The sequence below is a fragment of the Perna viridis genome, chromosome 2 (assembly GCF_037379345.1).
Source record: "Perna viridis isolate PV_CMFRI_1.1 ecotype Kerala chromosome 2, ASM3737934v1, whole genome shotgun sequence".
In the NCBI taxonomy this organism is placed as follows: domain Eukaryota; kingdom Metazoa; phylum Mollusca; class Bivalvia; order Mytilida; family Mytilidae; genus Perna; species Perna viridis.
In genome coordinates, this window is record NC_142446.1 from 28,076,683 (window position 1) to 28,100,311 (window position 23,629).

The window sequence follows — 23,629 nt, forward strand, 5'->3', positions numbered from 1 at the left end:
CTCATTGATACAATAACAGAAAATAAAAAGATTAGTTTTTATATAGCTTTTAGAAGAGCATCAACTTCATGTTATAACTGGTCTCTTCTTGCTCTGTGCTGAACATATTGCCAATACTGATACGAATAATTAGCATCTCTGTTATCAGTCTATGTAGATGAGTTTTCTTTCTTTCCTAGTGTTGACCAGTTAATCACACTTTACTATCAACATGTCTTCCATTAGAATAAATCAAGTGTCATCTCATCAACTTTGGTTTTTTCTCTAATGGTGGTTTGGTAGTTGATTTATCATCAGGTCTTTCCTGTTTAATTTCTTGTTTAACAACAATTTCTTGTTTTACTGATTCCTCTGTAAGAGATAAAAAAAAAAAACTGATAAAATAGGAAACCAATACTGCATATCAAACTATCATTACTACACTTATACTAATTTTATTATTATTATAGGTCAAAAGACCAGGAAGTAGTATGATTTTCCCTTGTTCTAAATTAGTGTTCAAAATTTCCAATTTTAAATACAGTAAGTTAAATAGTATGTTGCTTTAAAAGTTTGTAAAATTTTGAGAAATGAAGACCAAAGGTTTAAAGACTTGTAAACAAAAGATCCCTAAGTAAAAAAAAACAATCCAAAATTGAAAGTACTAGATGTATCACTTGTTAGTATTGATGAAAAAACTTAAGTTGATAAATATATAATCTCCAATGTACACTAGTATGAAATAAGAAAAGTTACAGATTCTGATGGAAACATTCTCTTACTTTTTCCTTATTTAATGTATATGTAAATAGTGAAAAGAAAGTATACCACTGAGCCATACATGAACTATTTCAAATAAATATTAACAAGACTTAAGTCTCTACCAAATATTTAAAAGACAAATTTTATTACATTGTAGGTGTCATAAACATGATGCCAATACTAATTACACAAATATGATGCAAATACTAGTTAAAGGGTTGAAAAAACAAATCAGTTCATTGTGGGATAAATTTAACATTTTTCTTGTTAAAAACAAGACCAAAGAGAATGTATATATCTTCAATGTGGCCAAAACAATAGTGTCAAGTTTCAGACTACATGAAAACAAAACAAAAGATTTTAGTTAACATGAGCATCCTCAACAAACCTAGTTGCATTCAGTCAATTCAAATAATCAACTCTACCTTTAACTTCATGCTGTGGTGGAGCAATTATCTTTGGTGGAAATTTCTTTGCCAGCTCTCCAAGTAATAAATCTACTCTTTGTCTCTGGAAAACTGAACTAGGCTCCTCTTTTTTCTCCTTTGACTCACTCTTCTCTATCAAGTAATAAAAAGCAATATTGAAGTTATTGAAGTACTTATTTTCTCTGACCTTTACGATCTTGTTTTCATTTTCTATATACTCCCCACAAATCAAAGTTTTTTTTTAGTTTTTGTTTGTTTGTTTTTTTGATGTTGTTTTTTTTTTTTTTTTTTTTTGAGGAGGGGGGTATACTGGAATCACCCTGTCTGTCCACATTTCTTGTAAATGCAACTCCTCCTAAACCTCTCAAGGGATATTGACAAAATTTTGTAGGAAAGTTGGGTATCATATGTAGATGTGCATAAATGAATTTCTCCCTTTCATAGGCTTCATTCACACTGCACAAGCGAGTGATTAAAAAGTTATAATTTTAATCATAACATTCTTCATGCTTACAGCCGTCTCTGACTGGTCGAAAACGTCTTTGCCAGACAGTTCCTTCTTGTATGAACTTCGCCAGATCATTCATACATGCATGAACACCAGTCAACTTGAAACCAATATGCCGGCCGTGTAGTTCAAAAGAGTGTGGCAACAACCTAAACAGCATGATATAGCCGTTGATTTTTCCGGTACAGTTTGTTTTCAGAGCCTAACTTTCAGCTCAGCTCAGGGAAAGAAACTTATAAATGCTTAAAGTCTAACTACAAGTAAATTCGCCCCAAAATTAAATTGTCCCTGAACTAGATTCTATAAATACATTTACCGGTTCAACACACTTCAAAAAATAATTCCCAAATGTCGGGATATAACTATCAGGATTAAACAGCTATTTTTGGTCGTTCATGCATGTATGAATGGATCTCTCCACACCTAACATTACATGAACGGCCTTCCATTGGGTTTTGCAGCTCTGAGATCCGTTCATACATGCATGAACAATCGAAAATAGCTGTTTGATCGTATAGTAATTTCCCGTCATATGACTGGAAATTAAAGTGTCGTGTGAAGACTCTCAACGGGACTACTTTCTTCGTGTGACGAGTATACATGTACATATGTAAAAAAAAAATAAATAAATAAAAGGTGCTTAAAAAATAATTGCCCAAATTCACAAAAATATTTATCAACTAATTGTAATGGTAGTGATATCGATGATGCAATGACTTAATGACTAGAGGGGAGATCCTTGATTATGTAGTTGATGTTGGGAGAATTCAGGGTGTTGTTTAAGTTATTTTTTATGGTTTTATTCATGGGAGAAACAGATTTTCCCTCATTTCTCTTGGGGATTACAGTATTTCTCCACTCGAGATAGTTAAATTAAAATCCAAAATTTAACTATCTCAAGTAGATAAATCCTGTAATCACCTCGAGACTGAAGGAGAATTTATATATAATTACTGTCAGAGTACTCCAAAGGGAGATAATCCAAATTAAGAATTTTACATATTAAAACCTATAAGTGCAACTCCTCCTAAACCGCTCAAGGGAATTTGAAGACATTTTACAGGAAGGTTAGATTTCATATGTAGAAGCACATTAAGTCATGAAGGAATATAATTACTGTTGGATGACACCAAAAGGAGGTAATCCAACAAGCGTTTTATATTAAAGTCCATTTAAAGCCGGGTATTCCCTTGGTGAGCTTGCTCCCAGTATTTCAAGTTAAAAAGGGAACACATATTAGGTCTGCCCTCAGGATATTATTAAATGCACAAAAAAAGTAAAGTCCTGCTTGGTGTGTAATTTTAAGAAGTTTAAACTTCAGTTAATACTTCAACTCTGCGATCTACTTGTTGTTCTTACCAGATTTTTCATCTTGATCTGAAAATTGCCACCAGTACCCTTTTGATGGAGTATATCTGGAGAAGGACTGTGCTGAAAATAGTTCATATTTTAAATATAATTAGTGACACTGGTTTTCTGTTTTGAACTTGTCTCAATTATAAAATTGAACAAAAATATACATGTATTTGTAGTTCCTAACATGGCAATTGATTGTTTCTATGTTATTTTACAATTTCTCAATAAAAATATCTTCAGGGCCAAAGTTACCCTGCAATGTGACAGATCAACAAACTAATGTGCACTTATGGCAAAGAAAATTACTTTCAAAGATGGATTAATTATTTCTATATGAAGATAAAGAAACAGATGGTCAGGAACTGTGACAAAGTTGTGACATTTTGGCGGGAGAAAGTCTGAGAGTGAAATTACCGACTTAACTTCACAGTGTATGAATTCTTGAAATTTATTACACTGGGAACAATCGACAAAGCACTCCCATCTATATAACAAGAGGCTCCCAGGAGCCTAAATTGCTCACCTTGTTAAATTTTGTCTTTCAAGGCAATAAATTTTACAAGTTTTCCAAAAATTTTGAATCAATGAGACTTTTGCTAGGACTTATAAGGATCATTTCAGCAATTGTAAGTTTCTTTCAATTATAGTTCTCAAGATATTGGCTGAAAACTGAAGAAAAAAAAAGCCATTTTTCACCTTTCAAGGACAATAACTCTTACATGGAGTCATCTGACAACTTTGATCCCTGGAAACTTTAGTATGCCTATGTTTTATTTTCAGTATCAGTGGCCATGTTTTTCAATAAATCATAAATTCCCACATTAATTCTATGCAGGATATCCTGAGGCACATTCACACCAATTTTGGTTCCAGTGGGTCAAGTCTTGTCAGAGGAGAAAATTTTTGAAAGAAATAGCATTAAAAATAACAAAACGTCAAAAAAGGGCAATAACTCCAAACTGGCTGAACAGTTTCTCACAAAAATTTGACCACTGATAAATCTCATCATGCTGAACACTTTTATCCATTGTCAGAATTTGGCTAAACGTTACGGTTTTGGAGACATATGCAAACAAAAGGCTCCCAGGAGCCTGAATCGCTCACCTGGTCGAGTTTTGCCTTTTAAGGGCAACATATTTAACAAAGAGTTATCCAACAATTTTGACTCAAGGAGACTTAAGTAGGACTATCATAAGAACCATTTCAGCAATTGAAAGTTCTTTCTATCTATTGTAGTTTTCAAGATATTGGCAGAAAACTCTGAAAAAAGCATTGTTTTTCCCATTTCAAGGGCAATACCTCTTACAAGGAGTTGTCTGACAATTTTCATCCCTTCAGACTGTAATAATAAGAATCATTTTAGCTGTTGAAAAAAATTGGCTAAACCTAACACTTTTGGAGATATATGCAAATAAAGAGCTATGAATTTATATGATCGACTAAAAATAACGTGAGCCCTGTCAAATACCCTACCCCCCCCCCCCCCCAAAAAAAAAACAAACCAAAACCAAAACTAGAAGCCCTACTTATCACAGGAGCCCCCGCCTCATTTGTTAGTAGTGATTTTCTTTTATTTTATTAAGAAATCAAATGTGTCTGTAAGACACTAATGACTCCCCCGCTCGCTAGATTTGCCAACTTGGGAACATGTTTATTTTTGTATGAAGACATGGTTTGCAGATTCAGAAATCCTTCCGAGGCTTGTGTTACTCATGGTCTGGTGATCAATTTGGGGATCATAAATTCCTAAATATATGCATATCTACATATTGTATCCTGGCCACATAGTGTCATGAAATTCTGTTTTGTAGTGTCAGACTAGTTGCGATGAGAAAAAGGGGACCGATGGACATATTAATGGACACATAAAAAATGTTAATACCCCCCTCCCATAACAAATCCCTAACTATGTTGCTTGGGATATATTTCTGACAAAAATAACAAAGTCTAACTATCACCCAGGTTCATAATAATGCATGAAAATCAAGATCCTTTGGCCCTGCACACCTTCATCATGTGTAGAAATATCTAGTTCAAAAAATGTTCAAGGAGATAACCAGACAAGCCATATAGCCCTATTTCTGAGTAAAATGACTCAGTGTAACTATCACCAATTTCCATAAAATTTCACAAAAATCAAAATCTTTTGGGCCTGCATGCCTTCATTATGTGTAGAAATATCCTGTAAAATATTTTAGATGTAGTTCATAAACTGTAAAAGGAGATAGCCGGACAAGCCAATATCATGTGTAAACGGACGGACAGGGGTTAATTAATATGCCCACCAACAGTTTGTCGCGAGGGCATAATAAAAAAATGCACAAATAATTTTGGCACTGTCAAGGCTACCTCAAGTTTAATTAAGTTTATTTATTGTGTTGATTTTTCACCAATACATTTGTATCTTGTTTAAAACACACTTTTCTGACGAGGTTACCAAGTGCCTTTTAATTTATTAGTTGATCATCATAACAAATGGTCTGTTTCAAACGATTTTTTAACATATAAAATTTCCTTGGCTGTTTACGGCTTTCTTAAAGAGTAAAAATTCAAAACACAGAAACGTAAATTTGACATTTATACAAATTGAAACGGAACTTATGTCAATAGATATAAACAATTCACATAAGTTTCATAAAAGTTAGTGAAAGTGTTTTTGAGTAATTGTGCGAAAACTTGAAAATCTCCCTTTTTTAACTCACCTGGCTAAAGGCCACGTGAGCTACTGCCATCACTTGGCGTCCGTCGTTGTTGTTGTCATTCGCCGTCTTTAACAATTTTTCTAAACTCTTCTCCTCTGACACACTTGGTTATAAGCAGGATATCCCAAGGAACATTTACACCAAGTTCAATTCCAATTAGTCAAGTAGTGTCAGAGAAAAAGAGTTTTCAAAAATTGTTACAACGATGACGGACACCAAGTGATGCTGATAGCTCATATGGCCTACAGCCAGGTGAGCTAAAAACATTAAAAAAAGGGCAATAACTCCAACATGGCTTAATAAATCAAATGAAAACTTGACCAGAGATAGATTTCATCATACTGAACACTTCTACAATTGTTAAAACGCTTTTTGAGATATGTGCTAAAAACTTCTATCCAACCCCTTATTCCATTTTTAGTTACAGTAGCCATGTTTTTTGGATGAATCAAAAATCCCTATATCATTCTATGCAGAATATCCTGGGGAACATTCATAGCAAGTTTGGTTCTTATTGGTCTTGTAGTTTCAGAGGGGAAAAGTTATGAAAAAATTGTTGGTAACGACGTAGGATTACAAATGATAAAAAATCAGACAGGAGGTAATTCATGTATGTTCAAAAAACGACTGAAATCAGTTTTATTACAGTTACTAATGATATAACCAGTCTTAGTTTTTCATTTGGTTATTACGCTTTTGAGATAAAATTTATACAGATTGTACATGAAATTAGCACTTTGCAAGAGTCATTTGTTCTTGATTTGGTTTGATTTTTGTGGGAGGTTTAAGTAGTTTTCTCAAAAGTACAGATCTACATACAGAAGGAACAGGTGTCACATAAAAATACAGCATATGTACACCAAATAGCATCATTTGATCCATGGCTTTTTCAACACCACGAATCACCTTACCATAAGGCAGTGTCTGAATTTTATATGGACTGGTACTTAAATGGAACATGCTAAACACATTCAACCTTTCTTGACATATCACAGCAAGAACTAAATTCTCTAAATGCAAATTTATTACTAAACATCTTTCAAGGCTAACAAGGGAGTCAAATCTTCAGTTGATTTGAAGACTACCTGTAGATCTTAATTTTATTTTGCAGAAATAATAGAATATTATTGAGCTGAACAATTGCCAGAAACATATTCACTAGTTATAAGAGATATTGGATGATATAAAAGGAATTACATTTGCACTATATTCTCACGTAGACTTCAGAAATAGCAGAAAAGTTCCAGACATTATCTGGTGACGTAAGGTATTTTGATCCTGAAGGATCAAAAAACCCTAAAAAACTAAAAAGGATCAACTTACCTTCAACAAAAGCAGACTGTAGATTAAATAAGGTATTCAACTGAAAAAGACAATGTAACAATGGAATTACTGATTCTCTTCAGTAAGAATTTAACAAGAGTTAAGTTTCCTGTGAGGTCACATCCATCAACAAAATAACATACAATATACCTCATACAATGTACCTTCTCTTATACTTATTTAAGAGAGCTCTGGTCAATAATCTATGATTATTTATAGTTAGTTTTTCAACTTGATTTGGTAAAAGAAATATTTATATTTTGGTATTGTTAAAGCCCCATAACAATGCTTGGCTATGTTTCACTTCAAATCACATTTAATTGACACCCTTTAATTTGTAGATTGAAACTTTCAAGCCCTTTTGTTTTCCTATAACCATGATAACCATTAATTAACAAGTTTCAAATGTGTCAAATACCTATATCATTATAATTTAAATGGCACACATATTTTCTGGTTGATACAAAGTACGATAATAATATCGAATGATCACAGCTTAATGCTTGTTAAAAATAAACATAAATAATATACTTACTAATCTGGAATTAATTACAGAACCCAGATCTGGTGCTTGGTAAACTACACCAGCTATGATGTAATAATCTGCTAATGGTGTAGCTGAAAATGTACAGTAAGTAAATTACAATGTACTATCCAAGTTGAGGTTGTGTTATGGTATAAACTTTCACATCCAAAATGACACAAAATCTTATGGTTATATCAAATTGTCTCCCTTTAAAACAAAAACAAGACCTTTATTAGGCCACAGTTTTTTAATTTGTTGGTGTATGGATCCGCCGACTTGATTTTTCCACCTAGGAGAAAACAAATTGGAATTTCAATTTTCCAATTATCATTTTTACTGCCACCGACTACAAATAATGGCAAGTGCAATATTGTAACATTTACATTTTAAAATGAAGTTACGGACAACACCCGCTTCTAGTTTTGTTCATTCAACATCTTGACAAAGTAAAGACTAAAGTCAGTGAAAATGGCAAAAGAAATTTCACCACTTCAATAAAATAATGTTTAAGGGTTTTGGTATTTTGGGAAATAAGTCAACACTGGCTTGAGATGATAAAATCAAAATACCTTTAATTGAAAAGAAGCAGTTCCTGTAGATGATTTAAGGCTAGAAACCACTAATTCCGCTTCCCATAGGCTTCTATGCTAATTTCACAATATTCAATGGCTTCTCTGGACTTTACCTTAACTTTAACCTGCAGAGGACTATATATCAGCATGATTCTACATATGTCAGCTCACAATCCTCAGAATGGCATGTGGGGTTAGCAGACTTGCAGTGCAGTACTGGTCACCAGAAGTGAAGGGTCTATGAATAGCATGGGAAATCCCAGTGTTTTCACAAGATAGGGGTATATATAGAAATCATTATGGAGATTAGGCTTCACATCACAAGAAGCAAAATGCACCTATAAATTGTACAGAAATGTTTTTCCTTTCAGAAACTGTTTAATTTTTTTAAATAAGATGAGAACTTTTTTCACAGCACTATGAGGAACAGGGGTAATTTCTGCGTAGGACTATTTTTGCGTACGTTCCAAATGCTCATTTGAATTGGTGGTCTGTAACCAAAAGAGTTTAATGAGCTTGTTTTTATTCTCAACAGGAAGTAAATGAATAAAGGGGAGATAATTGGCGGGAAAATCAAAGCTATGATGTGTGTAGAAATATGCAAGAGAGCTCATAAAACAATTGAGAACATAATTTGTTGTCTTCTTTTTTTTTAGAGGACCATTTCACCCTTTACTATTACTGAATTTTTATAAAAATTGTTTAATTTTTAAATCACAGGATAATTTTAAAGGGAAATCCAAGTGAAAAAAAAGACAAGCTTCATTGTCTTCCAATTAATGACAAATTATTAGTTTTTAATATATTGTTAGGTTTAAAAATTTAATTTATTTAAAAGTTTTTAAAAAGGTTATGCAGTCTCTCAGTGTAATTGTTAAATGAAATAAGACAAATGTAAAAAAAAAAAAAAAAATTTCTATTTCATGAAATCGGTCTGTATACTCAATTTTCTGTCCGAATTTTCCTGTACTTTGTATGTTTTTTTCTATATTGACTTTTCACTAATCTCTTCTGTTACACAACTTGTTTACACCAAAACAATGCTCAATGGTAAATTAAACAGGACACATTTTTGACTAACCCTGTTTCAAAATTTTGAATTTCCACTTCGATTTTAACTTAACTTTTACCACCTTTATTTAAGCTTAATGTCATACTGTGAGAAAAGCTATAGATACAAAAAATAGAGGAAATTAACATTGTTTAAGAATTGCACATTGAATTTATTGGACTCTTAAAAAATGGAATGAGAATTTGAGTTTATAAATGATGTGAAGGTACATACAGTAGATTAGAATCCCACTTCTCAACAATGTCAGGTTAGATAATGGAATCCTTGAATATAAAAAAATGGTTTTATTTAAAATATAAAAAGTAGATATGCATTTCTGGTTCCCATTTTATTTTTCAATATATTCCGACCGACCGACCTGATTCTTTCCATTCAAAAATCCATAAACCAATAAATTAAAAAACTGTGGCTTTATTTTATTACATATTCTGGTTGTATAAAACTTGCTGTACTTCACCATAAAGGGATTGGCAAGTTGAAGTAATAGACACAGTGATTACTGTACTATCATCAATTTTCCATTTATTGTTTTATTGTATATATATCTGTTTAATGTACCTAAATATAATATGGCAAAATTATTTATTCATGGAAAGCTTATTATAAGCTCTATTGAAATATCTATGTTTTAAAAATCAATTGTGGTCATATCTCTTGCAAAATGGGGTCATTTTTATGAAAATAAAGAGCTTCAACTACAACCATCAAATTCTGTTCACTCAGGAGAGTATGGACACAATACCAGTTTTGGCACACTTAAGCAAAGGGACTTACAGTTCATTATAGACACTTGTTAGGACAGAAAATAGCACAAATTTTAAATTCAATTAAAATTACATTCGAAAAAAATATCATTATTTGGCCAAAACTTTTTTTTCAACACAGTGCAATGCAGATAAACTGCACCACCAAAACACATATCAGGAAACTGATACAGAAAATTTTCAAAATAACATCAAGGAAAACAGCACCATACTGAATTGACCTTTGGGATCAGACATTCCAATTAACTGCAGCTCTGCATGAGACTTGAAAAGCCTTTTTGTAATTGACATGTGTTTGATCATGGGTATAATGCTCTACAAATTATTTTGATTTTGTGGATATTAATAAAATGTTTGGTTCAAAGCTGAAACGTTTTTATCAGGTCCATAGATTTAAGAGGGTGTCGTCCATGGATGACCAAAAGTAGTGGGTGGCACATGAAAAATCATTGGAAAATTGTTTTTATCCATTGGAGGTTACAAACTGGTTTTTTTTTTTTTTAATGAATGTTGGTTTGAAATTCACTGTAATAATAAGACGGAAATAAATTACATAGAAAACACTTGAAACCCTGAAATATAGGGAAGTAAAATTTGAACAATTTCTTAATTTAGTTTATTTGTTCAGGAACTTTCAACATATATTCTGAGTCATACACTTTTAAAATCTCTGTCCTTTCTGACATCATTCATGTCATACTAAGGTGACAATTACATTACGTGAACAAAAAAAAATTGGCAGGATACTAGTACAATTTACTCTGTCATTCACATCGTAGGATCTGCCTAGTTTTTATATGGACAGTCTCTTCATGCAATTAACAAACACTCAATATGTCTTCTTGTGCATAAGAAACAAACTATCCAATTAGTTTAGCATATGTCCACCTTCTCAAATGTCCTTTCTTCTTTACTTGAAACTACTGATTCAATCTCAATGTTTTACTGATATTAAAATTTGTAACAATAAAAGTTCTCTTTGAAATTTACTATTCTTGGTACTAGAGGTCAAAGGCTATGAATATAATTGGTACATTGGCAATTATAATCTGGAATTCAAATATATCATACAAATTTGGTCACGGTCTTCTAAACCACACTAAAAACAATGAACAACAGAAACAAAATTCGATCAAACTTAACTAAACAGACCCAACAGAATAAATAGTATACACAATATTTTATTACCAAAATTATTATTTTTTACTAAGCATACTAGATATTGACTAGCCACAATATATTGCATTTTGTATGAGCACCCTGTTTTCCTTCAACAATACAGGCTATAATAAAGTCAAACCTGAAAATTTTATATTAATGGTCTCCTGTCTCTCAAAGTAAGCATTAAGGATTACAAGAAGCTGCAATTTTGAATTAAATACAAATGTTTTGTCATGCTGAAAATACAGATGTAGTTTTCCAGACGGTATTTTTTGTGCTGAATTTAAGCCAATTTTCATTATTTGTATCAAATTTGTGCATGGTTATTGACAACAATTGGTTTAGATTTATAGATTTTGTTACCAGCGACTTTTTGAATGAGCTTTCAATATTGTGTAATGATAAGAAGTATTTTTTTAATTATTGTACAAAAAAGTCAATATCACTAGTACAAGATACCTCTGTATATAATCTATTATAATTAATATATTAAGATACTACTGTAAACGTATTAATTTTTGCGGTTGCTAATTTTTGCAGATTCTGTCAAGTAAACATATTTATGGGTATCAATTTTTGCGGTTTAAAAAAATGATTCACGTTTTATATATAGTGTTAAAAATCAATTTCGCTTGTACTCTTTTTCGCAGTATTCTGTCCACCGTGAAAATTAGCACATTTACAGTAAATATAGCCATATTATATTTTGTCACATTAAACTTTGTCATTTGAAGACTTTTTCCACCTGTGCTATCCTAATATTTAAGTTAAAGAAATGGAAAGCTGAAATAAAAAATATGATTTTCAATACGAAATATTGCTCCAGTGTCTAGGTTGTACTTGGTTAGATATTTTATATTTTGATTTAAAAATATATTCTTAAAATTTGCTTCCAAGGACATATAAAATATCATTCATTGTGGTGCAGACAATTATCATTATAAAAACCTGTCTAGATTAAAGTAAGGTATCAAAATATTGACTAAATATTATTACCCTGCTGTGGTGAATGTCTGTGCTGTTTCCTGACGACATACAGTATTGGGGCTTGCATATGAAGCAACACATACTCTAAACCTGTCATATTGCTGCAAAGTAATATTGGAATTCTACTGTATTTAAAGCAACTTCACACAAGTATCAACAACAAACATGAATGCAACAAAAAAGTTGATGCTTAAAATGTAGAGATACCAAATGTACCGGTATATGTATGTACATGTACCGGTGCTGTAATTATGTAATGATCTTGGAACTACACATTTTAATATAAAATGCACTGAAACTCTTTAATCCTTTTATCGCTACATACTTTTCATTTTTCCTACAAAAATAAAGATGGCAATCATATTTAAGGTATTTAAAGCTAGTTACAATCACATGGTTACAATATATTGTAAGTTCTGTGACACTGATAAGCATTTCTCATCAGAAGCTTAAATAGCAAATCATTTTTGTTCTTTGTACTTAAAATTAAAAATATACAAAAAGGATAAATACTTTAGTTGGTCTTGGTTAAGTCTTTGCATCTTTATTATCTCATTATTGCATGTTCTATCATAGAATGGATTACTTCTTTCACTAAAATACTCCAATATGTTTTCTTGAGTAAGGTGGGGTATCCATGCTGTGTCATGCCAGCTAATTCCAAGAGGATTTTCTGAAAATGAATTCATTTTAAAATAAAAACAAGAGGCTCCTAGGAGCCTGAATCCCTTACCTGATTCATTTTTTTTGTCTTTCAAGGGCAATAACTCTAACAAAGAGCTGTCAGACAATTTTGACTCAATGAAGATTTTGGTAGAACTAATGATAAGGATCAATTTATCAATTGAAAGTTTCATTCAATCTACATGTATTATAGTTTTCAACATATTGGCTGAAAACTGCTAAAAACATAATTTTGTGCCTTTCAAGGGCAATAACTCTAACATGGAGTCATCTCACAACTTTGATCCCTGGAGACTTTGTAGCCATTATAATAAGGATCATTTCAGCAATTGAAAGTTTCATTCTATCTATCATAGTATTCAAGATATTGGCTGAAAACTATAAAAAAAAACAAGTCATTTTTCACCTCTTAAGGGCAATTACTCTTATATGGAGTTGTCTGACAACTTTGATCCCTGGAGATTTTTGTAGGCCTTATAAGGATCATTTCAGCAATAAAGAGATCTTGGTTAAACCTAATAGTTAGGAGATATAGCCAACTAATGTCTGACCCCTATATTCTATTTTTAGTAACGGCTGCCATGTTTTTTTTAACCAATAAAAATTCCAAACTATCATTCTATTTAGGATACCTTAAAAAAAACAAAAATAACGACTTTCATTAAATTCTGTATAATAGTTTCTGAGAAGAAGATTTTTTAAAGTAATAACATCAAAAACAGCAAAAAATGTCAAAATCTCCAACATGGGTCAACAGATTTTCACCAAATTTTGGCCAATGATAAACCTCATCATGCTGAATACTTTTACTGTGTGTCAGAATTAGGTTAAACCTTACAGTTTGGAGATATATGCAAAAATCTGCTGTCTGACCCCTATGTTCTATTTTTTGTAATGGAAGCCATGTTTTTTAAATGATCAAAAATCCAAACGGTCCTTTTGTGCAGAATAATCTAGGGAACAATCATCTTAAGTTTCATCCAAATCCATTCAGTAATTTCAGCGGAGAAGATGTTTGAAGAAATTGTTAATGACGATGACGACAGATGCCAAGTGATGGCAGTAGTTCACGATCTATGGTCAGGTGAGCTAAAAAGGACAGTGGTTCCATGTTCATGAACTCCTAGTATCCAAATGTATTTAAGTAAGTATTTCATGAAATTGAGCATCAATCAGTTCTACTGTGATGCTTTTAAGACTTATATCATCACAAATGTATTATGTCCGTTTCTTGAAGATTGTTTGTATCAAATCTTTTCTTTTATACAAATTTTAATAAGTCTCTTCATCTTGAGTAGGGTTTACATGTTAAACTCTCTGTGTCATTACTGAAGTTACTACCTACATGTACATGTATAAATGACATGTTCATGTACGGAAAATAAGTACATTTGTACTATCGGATGTATAGCTTAAGTAAATGGAAATGTATTTTACTAACCTACATGTATGTTGTAACAAATTAACTGATATCATAAACAAGGGACCGACCAGGGAGGCCACAAATTATATGGTACTTCTGGAGAACAGAGTCAATTTGGAACTTAAATTATAGTACTTGCTACTTAGTAATTGTGAAAAGACTAAAATCAAATCCTTCTAAGTTAACTAACACATCACATAATTAGTAGATGACAAGTATTCAAAACAGCATATTAACTTGATTATACTACAAAAGTCAACCGGTTCTCTATTAATATGGGCCAGACTTTCAACACACAGTACAGACATGCACTTTCATATTTTAAATTGAAATGAAGGAACTCGAAAAATACCTAAAAATATGTGACAGGACACAAGTAGCGAATATTAACTCATTACAAGTAATCATATATTATATGAAGCACGTGTATAGCAATTTAAAAAAGCTTACAATTTATCATAAGAGTACATGCATTCGCATTATTTCTAAGGTGCATACATGTATGATTTTTTTAAGATATGTATATATACAGTATACTCACAATGACGAATGAAATTTAAAAAATGAGCACACAAAGTTATTACTTTTGCACAGTAAAAAATCTTACTTATGCAGGGTTTGAATTTCAGAATTTTTTCCACTAGCTAAATTTAGCAAATACTGAAAATTTACACTCTCTAAATTTATGTTTTTTAGGCTATTTCTTGACTTTACCTATATTATATACAGAATTCCACTAGCAAATTTTAGCAGGTAGAATAGTTTCTACTAGCAAAATTGAATTTCAACTTGCATTTAGCAAGTATTTCCCCTTAAATTTGATCACAGCTTACAGGGTTTTCCTCAAGAAGGAACTCATCGAACCTGTCAGAAGTGTTCCTACTACTAATTCTACATAACAAGCAGACGAAAATGTTGCCAATTAAGATAAATCTAAATATATTATTAAATTATAGAATATACAACTCTGCAATCTGTAGAAATGATATAGGCCTGAAGCCTTGCATATGTTCAGTCTTATCATTTTTGTTCCATTTTTTTTTTCTTCTGAAATACGTCACAGTGAGCATGTTTTATAGGTATATTTTCACTAAAAAATAATCATAGGTTTTATGCCTTTCGCTTTCGAAGGAAGCCTCTAAATGTCATCAAGATCATATATCTCAAAGTAATTAAAATACTCTGGTATATTAGTTTTACCACATGCACCAATAAAGAAATCACAAGGGGCAATTTCAATTTAACCGTGAAATATACTTACAAATTCAGAATGATAGAAACAGTTATCAAATTGTGCACTTTATTTTGTGAAGTTATTGACCATTAATACCACCAGGGCTTCGGTATATGATAGCTCAGACTTGTATAACAGAAAACACCCCATCTTTATAGTGATACTTGTGACAAATTAAGGACAAAGTCTTGACCAATTTCATTCCATAAAAAAAGCTATACACTGCAAAAATTTCAATAAAATTGCTTTTTAAGGGGACACTTCAATTACCTGTATGCTAAATTGCTAAACGTTTTGGGTGGTGAAACAGAGTTGCTCTCTCACTTAAGAAGTAAGCATGGTAAGTATGAATGCAATTGTGTTAAATGATTGTTGCCGTTGATTTGAATTCTGCGATCATTAGAGTTATGTTCAATCTACCTATTTCCTTATTTACAAATCAAGAGGAATCCTATACAATTGGCAATATTAATGTTGTACCATCTGAAGCCAAGAAAGATGACAGATCTACAAGAAATGAATTCCCTCCAAATATAGTTTGTTGGATGTAAAAGAGATGTATATTGCTAGAATATTTCTTCCACATTTATGGAATACATGTATGACCAAGTCTAAAATATGATAAATACTAGAATATTTTCAGATATTAAGTAGTCATTTCATTTATACTGTATAGTCATTACTTAGCAAGTGACTTGTAATAGACCCTCCTCCCATTAATTGTGAAAATCAAGATTTAAACTGTTGATATTTAAAATGCTGTTTATTGTACATTACATGCACTTCAGTTTTCTCAGCTGCTGTTGGTTGATTTCAAATAAGTTTCACATGGTATTAGTAAAAATATATTAAAATGTATACATGTTTAATAGTTGTATTTACACATATTTTATTACTTAACCCTAGTTTTATTTGATGTAACTGTTTTTTATTGTTGTTGATCTACTCATATGTGTTTGCTAGATTCAATCATTTGGGACTTCATATGGGAATTGAAGCAACAAAAACATCTATTGATCGGATACGCCATTCCTATGACAAAGAAGTACTATCTTGGAAAACCAATGCATCAGATTATTTGTTACTTCCATCACTGACGTCAACTGTAACCTTTCCATATGAGGATGATACTGCTCAGTCAATGTCTTTGGATGAATCACCCACTTTTGATTCAGAAAGATCTTCAGGCTGAACACTTTTCCACCTTAAGAACTAGTCTACTTTAATCAATGGAATGTCACAAACAACATCAAGGAAAGTTTTAATTATGATGAAGAATTTTTAAAATTCTGTACAGAAGGATACATTGTAACTTGCAGCTATGAAATTCATGGGCACAAATGACTTGTTGCAGGAACCAGTGCACTTCTTTGATGACGATAAGTTGTTATATTCACAAAGGGTTGCTTCGCAAGTGGTTGATATGACTTTCGTATCATTGCGTGATATAGTTAGAAAAATATTAAACATTCAAGATGATAGACTGGCAAATGAGGAAGAGCAAAGCATTTGCAAAGTGAGCATTCCAGCATCTACCTTGATATATTGTGCAAATGTGCATTGCGACTGAGGGATATGCTTCCATCTGGAATATGCATGGACTTGGAAGATGATGTCCCAGATGAAGATAGATTTTGCTGTGAAGAATGCAAAGAACAAAAAGAAAGGAAAAATTCAAAGGACAGAAAAAGAAATCTGTTGCAGACAACCTGACCGATCAGAAATCTGAATACATTAAAAAGTTGTTTGGAGAGGTTTAAACCAAAAATGTCAATAAGATGCTTTGAGGGAGCACAATGGAGTTCATATTATAATGCATTGGAAATTTGACATGCTCCAAGTTTATGATTGCCACCATTCAAAGTATTTCCTTGTTGGTTAAAGACTTCTTGGGGCACTAAAAGGTGCTGCATCTAAACGCCTACCAGGGGCTTAGCTGATAAATTAACCATGTGCAAGCAGAATACATTCGGCAAGGGATCTGGGGACTGCTTAAGGTCCCCAGCGGGTCCAGGCAGACAAAGCCCCCCTGGAAGCTCCAAAGACTTGACGATTTAGAGGGTTGTTTTTTAACCAGAAAAAAAAACATATCACTGACCATAATTTTTAGTTATTTGTATTGTTACATCATATTTTTTTTTATTCATAAACATACTACTAAAACATTAATATATATCTATGAGCAACGGCTCACTAGTGATTTCCATGATCATGATATTGGAAAGAAAGTAGAAAGCAGCTGACTTGAAAAATATATTGTGCCATCTTACTCAAACTGCATACCAAATAGTAGGTAGCTGTTTTAAACAGGGAAGAAAAAAATGAGATGGACGAAAGTGGACAGACAAAGACAAAACAGTATACCCCTTCCTTTCAGAGCAGAGGTATAATTACATGATCTTAAGGTAACTTTTTGCCCATTCGCAACATCTTATTTTATAATATACTAGTATTTCCAATTATTTGATGTGACAATATAATTGGGGGACTCCATGTTAGAAAAAAGTCACAAAAATCTGCGGACTGATAATATTAAGCCACTATTTCTGGCTATATCGTATGGGTAAAAATACACGTTACAAGTATAAATGTTATAATTGTTGTTTTAACCCATTCCCTTTTTCGTACGCAGGATTCGGGATGTTTTAAAGCGTATGTGGCACTCCTGTGCGCGAGTACCATACTTTAAATCGTACGGCGTACTCCGAGCGATTTTAGACGGCGTACACTGGACTTGAGGTGGGGGTTACACTGTCACAAATTGAAATATATTTTCAGTTTTGTAAAATATCACAATATTTCATAAATCCGTTGTTGTTTTTTTTTCGCTCCCTACTTCACTACATTAGGTACTCTGACCAGAAGAGAGTGCGCTGAATCTTTCGAGTTAGACTAACTCTGGTCAGAGTAATAGATATACGGTACCGTAAACCGGTGTATCTTACACCCCTAGAGTAGACTACAATGGTTGGGAAGGAGGCGACACGGAGCTCTTTGCTAATTATTTCAATTTAAAATGGTCCAGTTACATGTCATTTCAAAATTTTATATAACCAATTATAATTTTTAATTTCAATGAAAAAAATATGAAATGTCCCTTTGACGATCCCTGAATTAATGGTTGAATAGTTGTCTCTTGAACATATTTTATACTGTAAATATTTTCCAAACTTTTTGGAAACGGGAATGGTTTGACCCAGGGCACAGCAGGAAAGGACGGCTAGGCTAATTTTTGTCCATTTTGGCTAAATATCTGATGACTAGTTACAAATGATAGGAAGAAATCATGAAACGGGTAGGCCAATCCCCGGACCAACCACTAGCTACATGTATGTAGGGGTGGACAAGGGGCCTGGAATCCGGGAGTTGAGGGGATGGGAACCAGGAATTTAAAAATGGAACAAGGGAGTAATTTGTTTTTAGAAAAAAAGGGGGAGGGTGGGGGCCCAGGAGTAAAGGGGGCAGAAATCAGGAACTGCATACCCCCCCACCGTCCACCCCTCATGTATACATGTTATATGTGAAGAAATGGCATAATTACCTTGTTGGGAAAGAGTACTTAGTATATGAATTTGGTTCCCACTCTTAACTCAAAATATTCACTTTAAGTTCATGCTCTAAAAGTTCATCATTTGATAATTCAGTCTTATCTGGATATGGAGGATCAAAAGATTTTCCTGTAAGTTTCGTCCCATGTGAATTCGACTCTGGTACAACTGAAGTGACTTCCATAAGTGCATGCTCCATGGTGGGACTATTATCAGAGCATTTCTTATTGAAATAGAAGTCTAACTTCTTCATTTTTAAATTTTGACCTGCGATCAAACTTCAAACTTCATAGACTGAACCCTGTATTTATGTAGACTGGTTCCTCATTGCAATATTCAGTGTGTTGTACATATACTCGTGAGAGTGTATTGCTAGTAGCTAATACCTGGAACGCAGTCCCTGGAACCAGGATAGTATTTATGTAACTGACAGTCACAAGACAGACCATATGAAATCAGAGAACATAACCGGGAACCAGTCAGATATTGGTATAACCCAAAGTACTAAGTCTGTCAATAGCTGACCAAGAATCTGGTTTTTTTCTTGTTTTTTTTTTTGGCGAAAAGATGTGCAAGCAAATGATTTTTTGCATATATGGGAGCTACGCGCCTGCCTACAGCACACTTTGAAGTGAAATAGGACAGTAAATCCAAATGGAGGGTAATAACGTAGTGAATACAATGGTAAGATATGTTAATTTGATACTACTATGGATGTATGATCAAACTATATACCAGACACAGAATATATAAGGAGTAAATGTACATAAGACAATATTGCACCCATCATATAAACTTAAAAACAAATTATTATGGTATTCTACATGTACATAAGAAATCAAAATCACAGTAAAGCCAGTATATTGTTGCTTAGCTAAAATTTGCTCCATCAGTAACATTACATGTACATGATATTAAGTTAGTTTTTACTTGCATCGCCAAAGGCGGAAGCAGGTCTAGGAGTTGGGTCACTCTGACAGCACATCTATCTGTCTTCAGATTGACATCCCAATTCCTCTGAAACTGCTCCACAGAAATTCCTGAAACTTGGTGTGTAGGAAGGACATCATATGTTGTGCATATTGTCAGGAAATTTGGATTCTTTAATTTTTTTTTTAAATTACGTTCCTATTCCTTACATGTATATCCATCCAATACACTTCTTTTATCACATTTTGAAATCACACCTGCAGTGCGATGCATGTCCAGACATCAATTAGTCTAGCTTGTTATGCTTTGAAGAGCTGATATGTAACTATAATGATCAAGTTGGAATCCATGTCTAAATGTTGTAATCAACAAGTATTCCCTGCAATTTACTTTCAGAGAGTGTGAAGGATGCAGCAGGCCATTTGACAGAAACCACGATTGCAAGACACAGCCAAATTATTGGTGTAGGCAAAGTTATAAGAGGAGTATATGAAAGAGTAATCAAGGGAACCAAGGTTATAGCGGTAATCAAAAGAATGTAATCCAGGGACAAAGACCAGAAATGGAAAACAGACATTCACAACAAAGAACATAAAGTAACTAAAAAGTCAAGTCCGGGGTAGACAAACGAGGAAAGGAAAACTATGACCCATTGAATACATCAGTTTTCATGGTGCTGATGGATACACCATAACGATCCACGAGTTCATGATGACGACCATAAAACTCCCGCAGGTGAAAAAAAACAGGTGTCGGGACTATCAAGACCATTGGTTCATCAGAAAACCAGTGCAGACCGAGGACAAGACCTGAAAATACTTTGTGAGTTTATTGCATGGTGAGGACTTGTCCTTATGCAAACCAGGAAGGAAAAATGCCTCATTTCAAGAAATTGGTAGCAATATGTATCAGAACTTTGTGCCATCAAAGTTGAAGGGAAGACTTGAGCAATTGCAGAAAAATGACAAAGAAAAGCTTATACAACAAATGCAAATAGAGTAGACACCTGTGATTTGTACATTGTTATGAACTATAGGGTATGTAAGTCTCGTCACGTGACTTCATGGTTTAATGAGAATGGGTCCAAGTCTACAATTCAAAGACATGGAAATTTGTCATTTACAGGGTGTTGGTTGAGGTCTTAAAAGCCAAAAATCCTCCTCTTGTTAAAATAATAATAAAAATGATAAAAAATGAAAGTAATGTTGAGAAAGGCAACTAATAAAAGATTTTGCTTTGTAACGCAGCGCTCCCAGATCCCGGAAGTAAACAATAAAATGCAGATCAGTCTTCGGATTTCAATACCTTCTACTTAGAAAATTCCAGTATGGATAACGAAAGTAGAACAAGACTTACAAGCCCTATTATGTAACTTCACATCAGGCCAATCTTAGAACTGTACATAGTGGACCAGACTTATAGCTGTTTAATTATATATTATAACAGACTTCTCTACATTAGATCATTAAAGATCTTAATATCTGGTTGTTGATACGCTAAAGATGCAGCAACAATTTTTATATTGAAAGGGGCTGGTTGAAGACCTTATCTCAGATACTACATGTAAGTCACCTGTGTTTACTGCTTGAGAGACTGTGTTTTATTTGCCCACTGTATACCGGAACTTCATAATGCAGTTTTTATTGCATTTATTGGATTATTTGCAAGAATGGCTACTTTTACTCATTCTACTTCTAAGTCTTAAATTCTGTAGACTGTACTTAATAATAGGCTAGCTAAGCCCAAGGCAAATGAATTTAGAGCTAACGGCGTAATGGTTCTTAATGTTATCATTAAATTTCACCCAGATCTATTTTACTGTGTTGCATATAATAAATACATATTAAACAAAACTATTCATATTACCCTTCTCTAAAGACATTTTAAATTTTCTTTTTGTTTTTACGATGATTTGATGGCCATTTTGTAACGTCACGTGATATGGTAACAAGTCAAATCAACACTTGGTATAATCGACACCTGCCATTATGGTTAATTCGGCGCCTAAAAAATAGTCAAATTGGGACTCAAGCTTGTGCCCAAGGGTAAACTGCAGGGTACCATCGAAAGATGACCCAACTTGTACAACGGAAATTTACCGGTCTTTGGCAACATTAGCTGTTTAATATTAGATAAATAACTGGAATTGAAAAATTAATTGAGGTTACCTGTATGTTGCTTGCATCATAAATGGTAGTCCGAATTTCCTCTGACCCTGCAACCCTCCTCTTTTTTATTTGGATATTGATATGTCGGGTTCAATATCCAAATAAAAAGGAGGAGGATTGCAGGGTCAGAGGAAATTCGGACTACATGAATGGCTTCATAAGATCAAATAGTAATTACTATAAAAGTAAATTAGATTATATGATTAGCATTATGACAGTATGTAGTGACTATGGAAATAAAGCGATGTCAACCATTGTAACATAAACTGACGTGGGCGGGATGCTAAAATGCTGAATATTCAGTAACTTTATTAATTGGAAAGAGAAACAAAGCTCGTCATGGTAAACGAATAGTTATAAATGTTTCACCTTGTTATCTAACTTTGTCATTCTCAGGTCTTCCACATTTCCCTCAAACTATCTAAAGGTTGTTCCTCCAAGGTCAATCTTTACATAAGAAACGTGCTGATTAATGACAAAAAACAAGGTGCCTATTTAACCAGAATGGATGCATGGTGCCGATTTTACCAAGTGCCGATATAACAAGAATTCACGTGATATGAGTACTTTCCATAGGCTAAATTCATGCTTCCAGTTGCGTTATCGTCTGGGTTCTGTTGACAGCTATTACCATCAGAAGGCGCCCGTCTCTGTCTGTCGTCCATGTACAACTTACAAAAATAGAAAACAAAGAAATGAATGAATTCAGGTCTGCAACTTTAAGTGCAAGAGTAATCGAGGGAACCAACACAAGTGTGCAAAGATATATGGAATAGGTCTGTCTTTGTATGCAGGTATTTTAACTTGAACACCTTTGAAGGCAGGATTCATTTTTTTCTTGAAATCTCCTTTTGTCCTTTTTTATTTTGTTGATTATATTTAACGGGAAAAGCCCGTTACGCCGAAGAAGATGAAAGACAGGGCCTATAGTAAGGCAGGAATAAAGAAAGTTCACCCTAGTCCCCCTCCCGTAAAATCAAATGATTGCCAGTGGCGGACCCAGAGAATCAGCTAAGGGTGTGCCCATGGGGAACCACAAAAATCTTTGTTAAACACTTTTTTATGCATGGGTATACACACAAAAATTAGTTATTCTAATAAATTTTCAAATTCTGAAGGGGTTCCCCGCCCCAAAGGATCCGCCTTTGACTTCTCCAGCCCTTACTTATTAAGATTAATCAGCAATACTATAGTTCCTCCTAATATACATTTCCAAACCAGGTTCCCTGGGTACAATATGATCATCAATGTACAAGAAACACACTTATGAAATTATCTTGATTTACTATATATGTGAAAAGCCACCAATTTTGCTGTACTTTCTGAACTGGATCGTTTCCCAATTCATTTTGATATCATAAAAGCCATGATTAGATTTCGATACAGACGTGAACTTTTTGAAAAATCTTTATGAATCAAATACCCCATCTTGGTACGGGACAGTCATGTATTTACACAAGAATAAATTAGGTGTGTTAGTACAATTTAGTACAAATGTCTAA

The 23,629-nt window shown here is 33.2% G+C and overlaps 1 protein-coding gene across 1 annotated transcript; it reads right to left on the reverse strand.

The window, feature by feature from the left end:
- Window positions 1–23: 23 nt before the first annotated feature.
- LOC148624332 (mediator of RNA polymerase II transcription subunit 6-like) lies at window positions 24–22,635 on the reverse strand. Its single transcript, XM_088567049.1, has 9 exons — window positions 22,497–22,635; window positions 21,826–21,963; window positions 12,654–12,813; window positions 12,150–12,241; window positions 7,594–7,676; window positions 7,059–7,098; window positions 3,037–3,108; window positions 1,167–1,301; window positions 24–351 (listed from the first exon to the last, which is right to left on the reverse strand). Exons 2-9 carry the CDS (start codon window positions 21,839–21,841, stop codon window positions 239–241), a joined length of 711 nt encoding a protein of 236 aa, XP_088423175.1. The 5' UTR covers window positions 21,842–21,963; window positions 22,497–22,635; the 3' UTR covers window positions 24–238.
- Between the last annotated feature and the right edge of the window lie 994 nt (window positions 22,636–23,629).